This window comes from Castanea sativa, chromosome 12, assembly GCF_040712315.1.
Source record: "Castanea sativa cultivar Marrone di Chiusa Pesio chromosome 12, ASM4071231v1".
In the NCBI taxonomy this organism is placed as follows: Eukaryota; Viridiplantae; Streptophyta; class Magnoliopsida; order Fagales; family Fagaceae; genus Castanea; species Castanea sativa.
Genome location: NC_134024.1, coordinates 9,190,014 through 9,204,794, shown reverse-complemented (window position 1 = coordinate 9,204,794; position 14,781 = coordinate 9,190,014). Strand labels below are relative to the sequence as shown.

Sequence of the window (14,781 nt, the reverse complement as noted above, 5' to 3'; positions counted from 1 at the left end):
TTAAAGACAGTATCAGTACGTGCAGTACAACAACGTCAGTTTTAACATATGGGTTTGATATTGCTGCAAATCATTTTTGAAAAAGACCACAAATGCTTCAATCCATCCCCCCAAAAAAATACTGGAAGAAAACTTGTTAGGCTTTTTGAAAAAAAGCTTTATTTATCTTATGAGTTGTCAAAAACTCAATAGATTACTAATTTTTGTATATACTCAATACTTGCATATATCTATAAAGTGATGTCTAGTACACACACTCCATTATCCACAATATATATGCATACAATTTTTTAAACTAAAATAGTAACTTCAAAGAACGATTTCCGGGCAAAAATAGTGTGTTAGTGTGTATAAGTGAGTATGTGAAATCGACGTTATTTACACACATCTTTTTGACATAAAAGCAAGGCATAAGTGACCTCAACACCGACAAATTAATGCTCGTTCATTTGCTTCCTTCAGGTTGAGCTCCACTGTTATACGAGACATTTTATGTTGCCCTTCATGGTTTTCTTCCTCTGAGGAAGTCAAAAGCTTCTGTTCTTTGGTGATATTTCAAGCTCGGTCTCCGACTCTTGCAAACCACTGTAGGATGACATAGAATTCTGAGACACCAATCTCGGAGTCTCTTCATTTTTTTCGACCCAACCACAACTTCATCAATAGGAGGAAACTCAGCCACATCCTCAATACTCTCAAAGAAACTAAAAAGATCAATCACCGCTCCCCCCAACAAGTTGCTATCTCCAAATTCATTTTCATCAAAAAGATCAGACAAACTATCAATCATTTTCAACCCCCAAAAACAAAAACAAAAACAAACTACTAAGAGAAAGTGTCGGAAAAGAGTTTAGTTGGTTTTGAAAGAGTAGGGAATGAGAAAAGGAAAAGGACCCAGATGGAGAAGTGGGGGGTGTGAAATTGTCAAGACCAAGAAAAGGATGCTAAAAGGAGTAAATAAGAGAAATTAGTTAAAAGAGACTGAGCATCGTTATCAACTATTCTGAAGAGGGATTGTGTATGAATTTGTTGGGTTCTTTAAGTCAATTTAGTATTAACCGTTAGATGCTGAGGAATCTCTCACGGGAATCAGGATAGGCAGTGAAACACTGAATCCCAAGAAAATGGAAAACCAAGAAATCGTTAACAGGTTAGACTTGGTGCAGTCAAGAGAGAGAGAAGCACAAATAGGTTCTATATGATACATTCTATAAGAGAACCTCGGGAGAATTTTAGAAAAAATTGAGTCCATTTGAAAATGATATGCAATCAATCACAATTAGTCATAATAGAATTGTAATAAAAGTTGTGGTCAAGACTTTACATATTATATGACAAGGAATATAATATTGAAAAACAGTAGCAGTGGAGGGATGTTGATCGATAGAGATTTTTGAAAAATTGTTTTCAATATTTTCTATGCACAATGGTGACTACGAGGAATGTGGGCCAAACCAGGTTGAACCGTTGTAGCCCTCCCTTTGAAGTCATATATATTGACAGTGGTTCTAAAGAGCTACAACACCAATATAGTTTGGAAGGTAAAAAGAATTCTGAAGCCAATGAAGAGATTGGACGGATTACATAGAAGAATGTCTAATTACATATTTAGGGTGTGTTTGGATACTAATTTTGCTGAAATTGAAAAATTATTGCTAAAAGTACTGTAGATAAAGGTAAATGTTAGTTAAAATAGTACAGTGGAGCCAATAAATAATGCCAAAAAGTGCAATAGACTCACAAATAATAGCAAAAATAAACTAAATAGTAAAATAATTTTAATTTAATCATAACCCAAACAGACACTTAGATATTCTAATTTGGCAAAACTACACCATTAGTCCTTTAAGTTTACCATATAAGTGCAATTAGTCCCTTAAGTTTCAAGTGAGTGTTTTTAGTCCCTTAAGTTTAAAAAATGAATACTATTAATTTTTTTGTTAACTCTATTAGGATTATTGTCTATGTGGATGTAATGACAAAAACTGATGGGTCTATAATTACATGTCAGCTATTTAATTTTACGTAATCTTTCATTAATATTTATATATTTAAAAAATAAAAAAGAAGATTGGCTTCAGCCCCTCCCTCCCTCCTCTTTCTCTGCTCCGCCGTCTTCCAAACCTCCAATCCAGTCACCAAATCACATCAAAGGCAACACAAATCTGCTGGCGAAGTAAGTAGATCCACCTTTGACCATACAAAGTCTTATAAAACTCTATCTCTTTCTCTCTCATATCAAGATGCATTGGACACAAATATTTATTGATTGGGTGCAAGAAAGTAGAAACCCAACAAAAGGATTCAATGAACACAATCTTTCTTGTTAAAAGCCAACCGTTGCAAAATAGATCTGTATATGATACTTAAACGTCTTTATTTTATTTATAGATCCATTGGAAACAAATCTTTTTTTTTTAAGCCCATTGGAAACAAATAATAAGAACAAAGATACATAAAGATCCTTCAAGATTAGCCATGGAGATCCGTGGTGATTGGCGAAGGACATAAAGATGTTTTGTGCTGCTGATGTAGGGGCAACGATAACAGTTTGAATCGCCAATAGCTAATGGTAGTGGGAGTGGCTAAAGCAGTAGCAACGGAAGCAATAGTGACAGCACCACTAGCTGGGAGAAGAGGAAGATAAAGTGTGGGGGAAAGTCACAGGAACACATATTGAATTTTTTTAACAAATAGTAATAATAATAATGATTCACATGCTAGCCCGGCAAATTCATCAATGTGGCTATTGCCACATAGGCCTACACTAAAGTTAAACAATGCCACATCATTTTTCCGTTAGCTACATTGACAATAATGCTAACGGAAATTAACTAAAGGATTAACAATTCTCATTTTTTAAACTAGAGGGACCAATAGCACTCATTTGAAATTTAAGGAACCAATAGCGCTCACAAGGTAAACTTTAAGGACCAATAATATAGTTTCGCCTTCTAATTTAGACAGTGACAGTGCGTCCAAGCCAAACAAGCCAAAAGGTGGACTCACTTGGAGTTGGAGAGACAGAGGGGAAATAAATGAGAAAGGTAGGCGCAAAGTGTTTGATGAAGGCGATAATGACGACTACTTGGTGAAAGGCTGCAACTTGTCTGTTTTATCATATAATGGCTTTCAATGTGCAGACAAGGCATCTCCATATCTACAATGACTCATAAAACGAGTTTTCAATCAATGTAAGCTAACCACACACATACGTACACGTCTCTCTCTCTCTCTCTCTCTCTCTCTCTCTCTCTCTCTCTCTCTCTCTCTCTCTCTCTTTGAGGATGATGTGGGGATTGTAGTGGCAAGATGGTTTGCATGAGTGACAAAGTGAGGGAGGAGTCATTACGAGTTCAAGCATGAGATTTTGTTTTATTTAAGTAGTAGTAGTTAGTACACCATCTTTGGTTTTATCACATTTGCTCTTGTCCAAGTGAGTCCACCTTTTCATCTCACTCTCACCAATTGATTTCCATATTTACCATCCATAACAACCCCTTCTCTCTTTTGGGAAAATTATTATGGCCTCCCGAAATATGGTGAAGTAGTACTAGTGTTCCATTATCTTATATTGATATATTCATGATAATTCTTACTATATATTTAATTAGTAAAATTCACTATGAATATAGCATTATACACCATATTTTGGAAATATCTAATAATTACTCTTCACCTCTACTCTCCCAATTAAGTCCACCTTTTGGCTCGGATCACAGAAGCAAGGGTAAAACGGACACTTTGTATGTCCCTAGAGTTGGCAAAGAAAATGAAAGTTCGGATTTTTGTTAAAAACACAAGAGCTGTATAGACCCTAAGTTAAAAAATTACAGCTCGGTTAATTTTACTATAACTTATACTAAGTGTGGAATAGAGTAAATGCGAGCGAACAAACAAAACCGCTACTCTAAGCCATATTCAATAAATCACAGCTGTAAAATGAAAGCTAAAAGAGTAGGGAAGAAAGATGCAAACACAAGATAACACGCCGATGTGTTATCAAAGTGGAAACCAAAGAACTCGGCAAAAAACCTCTCCGCCGCCTTCCAAGCGGTAAATCGATGTACTAGACAATAAGTTGGGATACACGGATAGCAAAAGACCCTACAAGCCTAGTCTACCCAATGCACCTAAGCCCTCCAAGCTCTTACTCCAACAAGACTTCTCGAAACCGTGTCTTGTCTAGCTTTTCGAATCCCGCAACGCGCCCAATTGCATCCGCCAAAACTTGGCTTCTTCCAATACTTCCCAGCAGCACTAAAACACACTAGACACTCAATATGGGTGTGGTAAGTGTTTAGGCTATCAACCTCTCAAGGGTATAGAAATTGAGAGGAAAGAGTAGAGGAAAACCACAATGAATTGTGTGTAGAATTGTGGGTATGACAATCTCACACTCTCAAGGGTTGAGGTTAGGGTTTTCTCTTTTGAAAAGCTCTCTACTCAATATGTGGGTAATGATGGTATATATAGTGTGATTGATAATGTAGTGGAGCAGATAGGACAAAATAGCAAAACAGACTGTTTCGCGGGTATCTCGCGGGAAGGCCTTACTCGCGAGACACTCGCGAAAACCAGCTGTCACCATCTGTCATGACTCTTCGCATTCCAGTCATGTACAGGGCACATGCATTACTTTGCGGGATGCTTAGTCCCGAGCTACCCATGAGAAATCTTCTGCCTTCAAAAGCTTGAGTCTTCACACTCTCTCTCTATCACACAACCCTTACAATAAAATCCCACATAAAGTACAGGGTATAAAAGATTGAACAAAATTATAATCAAATTTGGCACAGAATTAAAGCCAATACAAAACAGTTGTAAATAACAACTTTACAAAAAACAACAAAGAATTTGGATGACCGTACGTTGAGATGACAAAAAATAAGAATAAGGGCCATATTATATTTTTTATATATATATATGCCTAATGATTTCAGCCCACTCACCTAAACATTGCTACTTGAGGTAGCAAATATATGGATTAATTCGGACGTGTTTAGGTATATGAGGTGCATTAGTCTCAACCTAAACCGAATTCTATCATATAATATGTTTATAGATACACACAAATTCACTAACTTAAAAAATAAAAATAAAAAAATTATTGAGATGTCTTCTTCTCTAAATAATCAGATGAAAATATTTTTAGTATCAACTCTATGTAAAAGTGAAGTTAGTAAAACATGTAAAAGTAATGTGATCCGTAATATGACACACAATTGTGAATGTGAAGAACTGTATAAATGTGTGTACATAAGTATAGAAGAACCCATGATCTTAACCATTGTTTAATTTATACAATTTTATTATAATCAAATAACATTATTATATAATAGTTGTCAGACTTGTCACACGCCAACTCATTACTGTCATGATATTTATATGTTTTGAGGCCCCTTAAAATACAAGTTGTTTAACCTAGTTATTTAGCCAAGTGATTAACTTAGGTAAATTATGCAGATCTAGGTTAAAACAATAACAATCATATCATATATTAAAGCAGTAAAAAATAAAGAACACAACAATATGATAACCCAGGAAAACCAAATCGGTAAAAAACCTGGAGACCATTTAATCTAGCTATCCTCAAGATAAAACAAATCTATTATGAAATAATTGAAGTTTTACAATAGTGACTTAGACCACTAACATCCTATTGCTACTTCGAGTAGAAAACTTACTATCACGGCCACGTGACAGCTCCAAGTCCACGGACTACTTCTTTCTTAGATCCACAGCATCTACAAGTATACCACTTGTTTTTCTTGAAGTTTTTTATGCAGCAACTGAAACGATCACCAAGCTCTCGACATCAATCTTGATTTTGATAACTCTAAGTATGTATGAAGGCAAACACCTCTAGATCTCACAAGAGATTCACACACACAGCATAAACAACAACCTAAAAATGTTACTAGGGCTTTTCCTTTTATACTTAAGGTAAAACATAAAACCTTAGACGTCATATGGGCTTAGGCTAAGTTGGAAAATCTACAGAAAAAACATTCTGCACGAGCTTCGATCAATCAAGTCTAATTTTCGATCGATCGAGCCTTGTAGAAAGTGAATAGTAATTTTTTGCAATTACTCGATTTCAAGTTTACATTAAACATACTTTGAGCAGCCTAAATTTAGACTCTAAGTTTTGATCATGCTTTGCCAACATTACACATTGAAGTTCTAATACATTTAAATCCTAAATCCTTAGAACCTAAAACAAAATAAATTCTTGATTTCACATAACATAAAATAAAATACATACATCATGAATAACCTCATAACATAAATCAATAGCCAACGTAACACAATGTGAAACAAGAAATAGAAATAAAAACATAATGTCTCCCCTTAACATATACATCGCATAGAAAATAAAAACATCAAGATAAATACATCATAAACCAAAAAATAAGTATAAAATGAAGCACCTAGATATAATATAAAGCTCCAAAACAAACAAAAATCTCCCCTATCTCCGTCCATATGTACTCCCCCTTTTTGTGACAAATTGCCAAAGGGCAATCAAGACTCATCATCAAAAGGAGGTGGTGGAGGGGACTGTTTAAAGCTCGCCAAATTTGCACGTAAAGCCTGAAGTTCCGTGAGAACGTCCACCAAAAGTTGACCATGAGCTCTGAATAGTCATGACAGTGTCCAATATACAACAAATGCTAGAATCATCTGAAGTAGAAGGTGGAGAATGAGTAGCAGTAGCAGTAGTAGTTGGATCAACAAACTCCTCAGCAGTTGGATCACCTGAAGGATGAGGAGGAGGAGGAGGTGCAACACTCGAAGAAGACTCAACTCTAGGGCGTTTAGAGCTAGCTCTCATCTAAGTAGCTCTCTGCCTAAGGAAGGTGGCACTAATAGAAGCAATATTGTGTACAAGCTCAAAAGCAGGAAACTCATCTAAACCTAAATGCAATAAAATCCGATGAATAAAAAGGGGGAAGAAAAGAGCATGAGCAGAAGAACTACTCCTATAGACCTCAACCAAGGATCAAATGAAAAGATGAGGAAAACTCATAGAAGCATCTGTCACAAGGGCATACAAAAATGCACAACGCTCAATAGGAATGGTGTGAAGGTGAGAGATTGGCCAGATGAAATAACAAGAAATCTAGAAAAGCAAATAATGAATCTCGGTCAACTCATTAGAGGTAATCCGAGGATTAGTACTCGACTGAATAGAAGTACCAATGATATAGGACATGATATCACCAAGTAGAGGGGTCTCATCATAAGGATACATAGGCTGCTATACAACAAGCACCCTAAGAGCAGAAGTCACTACTAAAGGAGTAATGATATACTCTTCTCCCTTTATCCAACTTTTCACAAACTGAATGTTGGATGAAGTGGAGTGAACAAAGAGATTCAAGTAGAACTCTCTAATCAAGGTAGTTGGAGGAGGGTGATCTATATCCAACAAAGGTAACCAGCCCCTATGCTCAAAGTTCCTCCTAATCTCTAGATCAAGCTCATCTAAAACAACTTTTCTCTCAGCCCACACAGACCTAAGGATGTTTAGCTTCTCATAGGTCTCTTAGTTTTTCTCACTTAGAAACCTCTCACTATCAAAAGCTAGAATAAAGGTGGAGGTGGATGTTCTATTGTCTCTAGTCTTTCTAACCATGATGCTAAGGTTGGGATAGGATAGACAAAAGAGAAATCAAAGAAAGAAAACAAAGAAAAACCAAGGGCAGATTACATCAAACAAGGTTAGAGCACAAAAAAAAAAAAAAATATATATATATATATATATATATATATATATATATATATATATATATATATATATATATATAGAAAAGAACAATCTATATGAGGCATGAACAGAATAACCACATGATGCATGCTCTAATGCATTGAGAATAGCTTAATTATGTTTTAAAAACACTGAATTGGCTTGAACTTAGAGTTTTAGAACAAAAACCCAAACTTTGAAAAACCCAATTTCAAAAATCCCAACAAATTGATCAATTTATCATTATACAAGTTAGATAACAGTATATAATGACAGAATAAATCAATTACACAAGTGAATTTTACAAAATTAAACCCAATTGAACAAAATTCCCAATTTCCTAAATTTTTAAGCCCTAGAAATTTCAATTTGTTCCAAATCACAAAATTGATCAAATTAAACTATGAGGAACATGTTTACATCATCCAACAACAAAACCCATTAATCAATTGTGAAAGAAAACATCCCAAATACCAAAAACCCCAAAATCCAATAGGTCCGAAAATTTTCCTAAAATGCATGAAAAATGAAATTAAACCAAAAAGGATAAGGTAGAATGGTCTTACCAGTGCTAGAAGACAAAAACCTTGAAGAAAATTTGAGAGAAAATGACAAAAAATTGACTTAGAATCTAGATCGATCGAAGAGGGAAAGAGAAAAGCTTTTGATAAGTTTGAAATAGTGAAGAACACGTGAAAAGCTTATGTTTTTAAAAAACTCTCTGAACGATTTTAGATCGATTGAAAAATAGATTCAATCGATCAAAAAACACATTCGATCGATCCAGCATCAATCGAGCAGTAATTGAACCAGGCAGATTCAAACCAAATTCTTAATCACAATTTTGATCGATCAAGCAACAGGTTCGATTGATCGAAAACCTGGAAAAATCAAATTTTTGAAAAACAAAGCATTTTAATGCAAAAATTCCTCAAAGCACAATGTTTTATGAACAAAATGCATGAGTATGAGATGAAAAGTTTTTCAAAAACCCTTGAATTTATCCCACATCTTCAAAAAACAAGATTTTCAACCAACTTTTCCTCAAAAACACAAATTTTAAACACATTTTGCATCAAAATCAAGGTACTTTCAATCTTGGATGGCCACAAAAAAATCACACACCATATAATGTACTAAGTTTAGTAAAGAGTAACTTGCGAAGTGTGTGCAACTAGCAAGAGCTTGAGATACATGTGAGGTGATAAGTAGATAGTAATCAATCACAATTTCTACAAAATTCATCACATAAGTTTGAAAGTGACTATCACCTAAAGAGTTACATCATATAACTCTCATATCTCCTAAAATAAAAGCTTGCAATCATGTAAGTTTCTTGAATTGCCTCCTAATGTATACACCAATTATATTTTATTTGAAACTTATTAAAATAGCCAAGATAATGTACACACCAATTTTATTTTAATTTGAATTTTATTATAAGTCGAGGCTACACCTTATGCTCTTTTTGTACATATGCTACACTTTCTCGAGCACAAAATCTTATGATACGCACTAAAGTGTTCATGATTGGCTAATAAACAGTGGTGAGACGGTTATTTATGCATTTCTCTTAGGATTTTTTAGTCCTTACAATAAAAAACATGTGACTTCAAGATCAAGATCATGTGATCAAAAACTATAAACAACTTCCACTCAACATGTACTACAAAGCTGAAATTAGTAAAGTGCAATAAAAGAAGCTCATCCAAACTAAACAAGGTACATAAACATGTCATGTAATGATAATATGGCCAACCTTGATTTCAAAATCCAAGAAAAATAATGCAAAACACATTTGTCTTTCCTTTTTCTCCTTGTTTTTTTTTTTTTAAATAAAAACAAAAACAACATAGCATGAAATGCATGAATGTTATGCAAATGCAAATCCTAAAAACAAAAACAAACCAAAACAACGAAAAGAAAAAGGTCACAAAGAGTAAAGAGATGAAGCACAAGGACCACGAAAGCCAAAAATGACTAAGGGCACAGAATTACATCAATTACTTGACGAAGCGTCTCGAACTTACTTCTATCAAGAGATTTGGTGAAGATGTCAACATTCTGACGTTTAGTAGGGATATATTCAAGAGTCACAATCTTTCTTTCAATCAAATCCCTAATAAAGTGATACATAATCTCTATGTGTTTAGTCTTAGAGTGTTGAACAGGGTTCTTAGAGATGTCGATAACACTAGAATTATCACAATAGATTACCATGGTGTCTTGTGATATCCCATAGTCACTCAAAAGCTTTTTCATCCAAAGAAGCTGTGAACAACAACTTCCAGCAGTAATATATTCTGCTTCTACAGTAGACAGTGAAACAGAATTTTGCTTTTTACTCATCCAAACAACAAGAATGGCCCCTACATAAAAACAGCCACCTGTGATGCTTTTTCTATCATCGGCATTACCGACCCAATCTAAATTTGAGTATTCAGCAAAAGAAAGATTTGACTCTTTGCTATGAAACAAACCATAATCACAAGTTCCACTAAAATATTTTGTGATTCTTTTAACAACATTCAAATGTGAAACTTTAGGATTAGATTGAAACCTAGAACATACACCAACACTGTAAGTGAAAGTTCAATATGTGTATAAAACACATATGAACGTTTAGACACCCAAATAACAAATTACCAATTCAAGCTTAATATCAAACAAAGTATGTGCAGAAAATTAACTTAAGCTTATAACAGAATTGATAAAAAATTTAAATCAAATAAAATCACATCCACGGCAGAAATTACATGACAAAGATTAAGAGAAAAGAGGTACAAACACAAGGACAACACAACGATATGTTATCGAAGAGGAAACCGAAGTTCTCGGTGTAAAACCTCTCCGCCACCCTCCAAGTGGTCAATAATCCACTAAAGAATGTATTTGGGATACATGAACAGGAGAAGACCCTCCAAGCCTAATCTACCCAGTGTACCTCTACCCAGTGTACTTAAGCCCTCCAAACTCCTAGTCCAACGAGGTTGGGCCAAACCTATTTCTTCTTTAGCTTACCGAATTCCACTATAGCCCATAGCATCAACCAATATAAAATTGGTCATTTCCTAATTGCTTCCCAAAGCACCAAACAACCTTCTCACAGATAGAGGTATGGTGAGAAAAGGTTTTGGTAATGTATCTCTTAAGGATGTAACAGTGGAGAGGAAGAGAGTAAAGGAATTTGAAGAGTCTTTATGTGAAGATTGTGGATGAGTCAATCTTGTTTTTCTCTAGGGTTTTTCTCTCATAAATTCTCTCTAGAAGCTCTCTACATTTCATGGGTATAAGGGATATTTATACTGGAGAGAGAAAGGAATGCAAAGATTCAGTTTTTTCAAAACAGAGCTGTCTGGCGACTTGGCCTCGCGACTTGACTGAGTCGCGAGTTCAAGCCGCGAGCAAACAGAATGGCCAAACTGGACTTTTTGTCCTGTAGTGCTCCAACTGGCGTGACTATTCATCTTCTCTGCATGCTTCACTCGTGTGCATCATCTGGCGACTTGTAAGCCGCGAGCCACCTACGAGATCCAGTCACGAGTCCCTGCTTCACTACACAGTCTTCAGTATTTCTTCACACTTTCTCACACACTACCCTTACATGAATCCCACCTAAATACAGAGTTTCTAGGTGCTAAATTACAAGCAAATTGGCACGGAATAAAGCCAACAAAATGGTTGATAAATTTCAACCTTACAGTAGGCAATATCAGGACGACCTGTAGTCAAATACAAAAGACAACAAAATCATGCTTCTATATAATGTAACATCAACAGACTCACCTGAAGGATCATTGGTTAGCTTTGCATTAGCAGTCATTGGTGTTCTACCATGTGCAGCATTTTCAAGTCCAAATCTCTTGACAAGATTTCTAGCATACTTTCCTTGGTTGATGTAAATTTCAGAATCCGTTTGTTTCACCTGTAATCCCAAGAAATAAGTTAGTTTACCAACCATACTCATTTCAAACATCTTCTTCATTTCATTTGCAAAAGATTAAGCAAGAGAATCATTAGTAGCATCAAACACAATATCATCAACATAAATTTGAGCTACTACAAAATAATTCTTATCCTTTCGTATGAAGAGAGTAGTATCTGCAAATCCTCTTTTAAATTCATGCTCAGTAAGATATGCAATTAACCTATCATACCATGCCCTAGGAGCTTGTTTCAAACTATAGAGTGCTCTCTTCAGCTTGTAGACATCATCCGATCTGTGAGGATCAACAAAACCCTTTGGTTGTTCAACATATACGTCTTCTTGCAACATCTCATTCAAGAATGCACTCTTGACATCCATTTAACACAACTTGAAGTTCAAATGACTTGCAATGGCCAATAGTATCCTAATGGATTCCAATCTTGCTACCAGTGCAAAAGTCTCATCAAATCAATCCCTTCCACTTATGTGTATCATTGAGCAACAAGTCTTGATTTGTTTCTAATGACAATAGATACCATTTTCATCTGACTTGTTTTTAAAAATCCACTTAGTTCCAATCACATTTACTCCCTTTGGTTTAGGAACTAATTCACATACATTATTTCGGACAAATTGATAAATTTCTTCATGCATAGAATTAGCCCAATCAGCATCTTGAAGTGCTTCATCCACCTTTTTCGGTTTAAATTGGGACATACAGCATGAGTGAGTAATTACATTCAAGACTTTGGATCTCAGTCTCATGTTATCATTTAGACTACCCAATATATTTATGGTAGGGTGATTTAACTTTACTTTAGAAGATGGTCCTTTGACCAGAGATGTGGAGATACCATTTTGTTCAGTTGAAGAACTAAGCTCACTTTGTTCTTGTTGAGTTTCACAAACCGGTGTGGATGGTTCTAAACATTATGGTGCTGAAACAACATCATTCAATAACAGTAGCTCTTCGTCACTATGCTTCCCAACATAGTCATTAGGAATAGAGTCATCAACCTCCATAGTCTTTTCTTGAACAAAATGAGTGTTTTTTGAATGAGTTTCAAAACATAGTTCATCATTGATCACCATATTTGAAGATTCCATAACTGTTTTAGTTCTCAAACTATATACTCTATATGCTCTACTAGTAGAAGAGTAGCCCAAAAAGTATCCCTTGTCACTCTTTGCATCAAACTTTTCTAGGTTCTCCCTATCATGCATAACATAATAGTCACTGCCAAATATCCTAAAGTACTTGGCAACAGGCTTCTTTCCTCTCCAAAGTTCATAAGGATTTTTCTTGTAATCAGGTCTGAAATACACCCGGTTGAGTGTATGGCAAGCAGTGTTAACTACTTCTCCCGAGAAGGACTTGGGCATCTTCTTGTTATGTCGCATGACACAAGCCATCTCTTGAACAATCTTGTTCTTCCGCTCCACTATTCCATTCTGTTATGGTGTCTTAGGTGAAGAGAACTCTTGATGTGTGCCTTAATCATTGCAGAAGGTAGCCAATTTTGTATTTTCAAATTCTCTTCCATGATCACTTCTAATTCTGGCTATCACAGTACCTTTCTCAACTTGCAATTTCTTGCAAAAGTATATCATCTTTTCAGGAGCCTTAGCCATGTATATCTAGTGAAATCATCCACAACAACTAAAATATATTTCTTTCCACCTAAACTTTGAACTCTAGCAGGACCCATAACACTACAAAAAAACTGACCTATTGCGGCGGGCCAAAACCGCCGCTAAAGCCCCAAAAACCGCCGCTATAGGTACATTTCACCTATTGCGGCGGGGGCTATTGCGGCGGTTCTACCCGCCAGCCTTGTCGCGACGCAATATCTCTATTGCGGCGGTACAAAAACCCGCCGCCGACAGATACGCCTTTAGCTAGTTTTGGTCTATTGCGGCGGCCAGAAAACCGCCGCTATATGTGGTTACATTTAGGTCTACTGACCTTTTAGCGGCGGGATATGCATGCCGCTATAGGTGACAATCTTTAGCGGCAGGATAGCCCGCCGCTATAGGGCTTCAATTATAGCATAATTTTAGACCTTTAGCGGCGCTTTTTACCCGCCGCTATAGGTTAAATTTAAAATTAAAAAAAATAAAAATTAAAAAACCAATACAATTACAAACAACCTGTAATAATGTTACAAACAACTGTTAATAATTTTAGTTCTACTAAAACAATACCACAAATGCCTCCAAACAAACATTATATTGACATAGAAGCACAAGGAAGTATCAATGTTTGTCATAGAAATAAGTGTTAATATAATAAAATAGACAAGCTTCGAATTATATATCCTTGAACCAAATGCAACATAACTACCACACTAGAAGGAGCAAACACATGAGTTTGCAGAAAAACTTACTACAAGCATTGTGAGCAAAGATCCAATCAATGACATTACCAGACCTGAAATAAGATTAACAAAATAATTTATTGACTATAATTTCCTTTATTTTTAATTTAATTTTTTTTTTGGTACACAAATGCTTACATGCATATATATAAGTTGCATGATCCAAGATCCCGTATTCAAGTAGAAACACAACACTCATTTCTTTCCCTTATAAACATAAAAGCTTGCACACTATCATCCCATACATAAAACTTCAATCCCACAATGTGTTTAAAAATCTCAAATAACACAAACTCTTAAAACAGCCAAATCTCAAATAATTGTATTAGAACATAATGAATTCTTCAAGAAAAAAACACACAAACATTGAGATATAATTTTAAGGAGACACATTCTTTACAAGCATGAAAGACACATTCAAAGTCACATGATTTATAAAATGAAATTGATTTACGCACCGTACATGAACAAGGCATAGGATTGTGAACTATATCTTTGTCTCCATTGACTTAAAATTATCTAACATATATTCTAAGTCTTAATGAATAAATTTTGTGTAATCCAACCTAGCCAAAGAAAGAGCACAAACACAAATTAAATACCAATTCAGAATGCATATATAACAATTTCAAGGTAAACCAAGGACTTAAAAATGCAGATTTTTCGCAAAAAAAATCAAAAAGCAATTAATTCATTGTATTGGCATCCTATATACCCCTTAA

General features: G+C 35.2%; 1 protein-coding gene across 1 annotated transcript; it reads right to left on the bottom strand.

Moving 5' to 3' along the window:
* Nucleotides 1–2,284: 2,284 nt before the first annotated feature.
* Nucleotides 2,285–14,258, bottom strand: LOC142620141 (uncharacterized). The gene is made up of 4 exons (XM_075793557.1): nucleotides 14,198–14,258; nucleotides 14,069–14,112; nucleotides 11,540–11,678; nucleotides 2,285–2,627 (listed from the first exon to the last, which is right to left on the bottom strand). The coding sequence occupies exons 1-4, from the start codon at nucleotides 14,256–14,258 to the stop codon at nucleotides 2,473–2,475; spliced, it is 399 nt and encodes a 132-aa protein (XP_075649672.1). The 3' UTR covers nucleotides 2,285–2,472.
* Nucleotides 14,259–14,781: the final 523 nt, after the last annotated feature.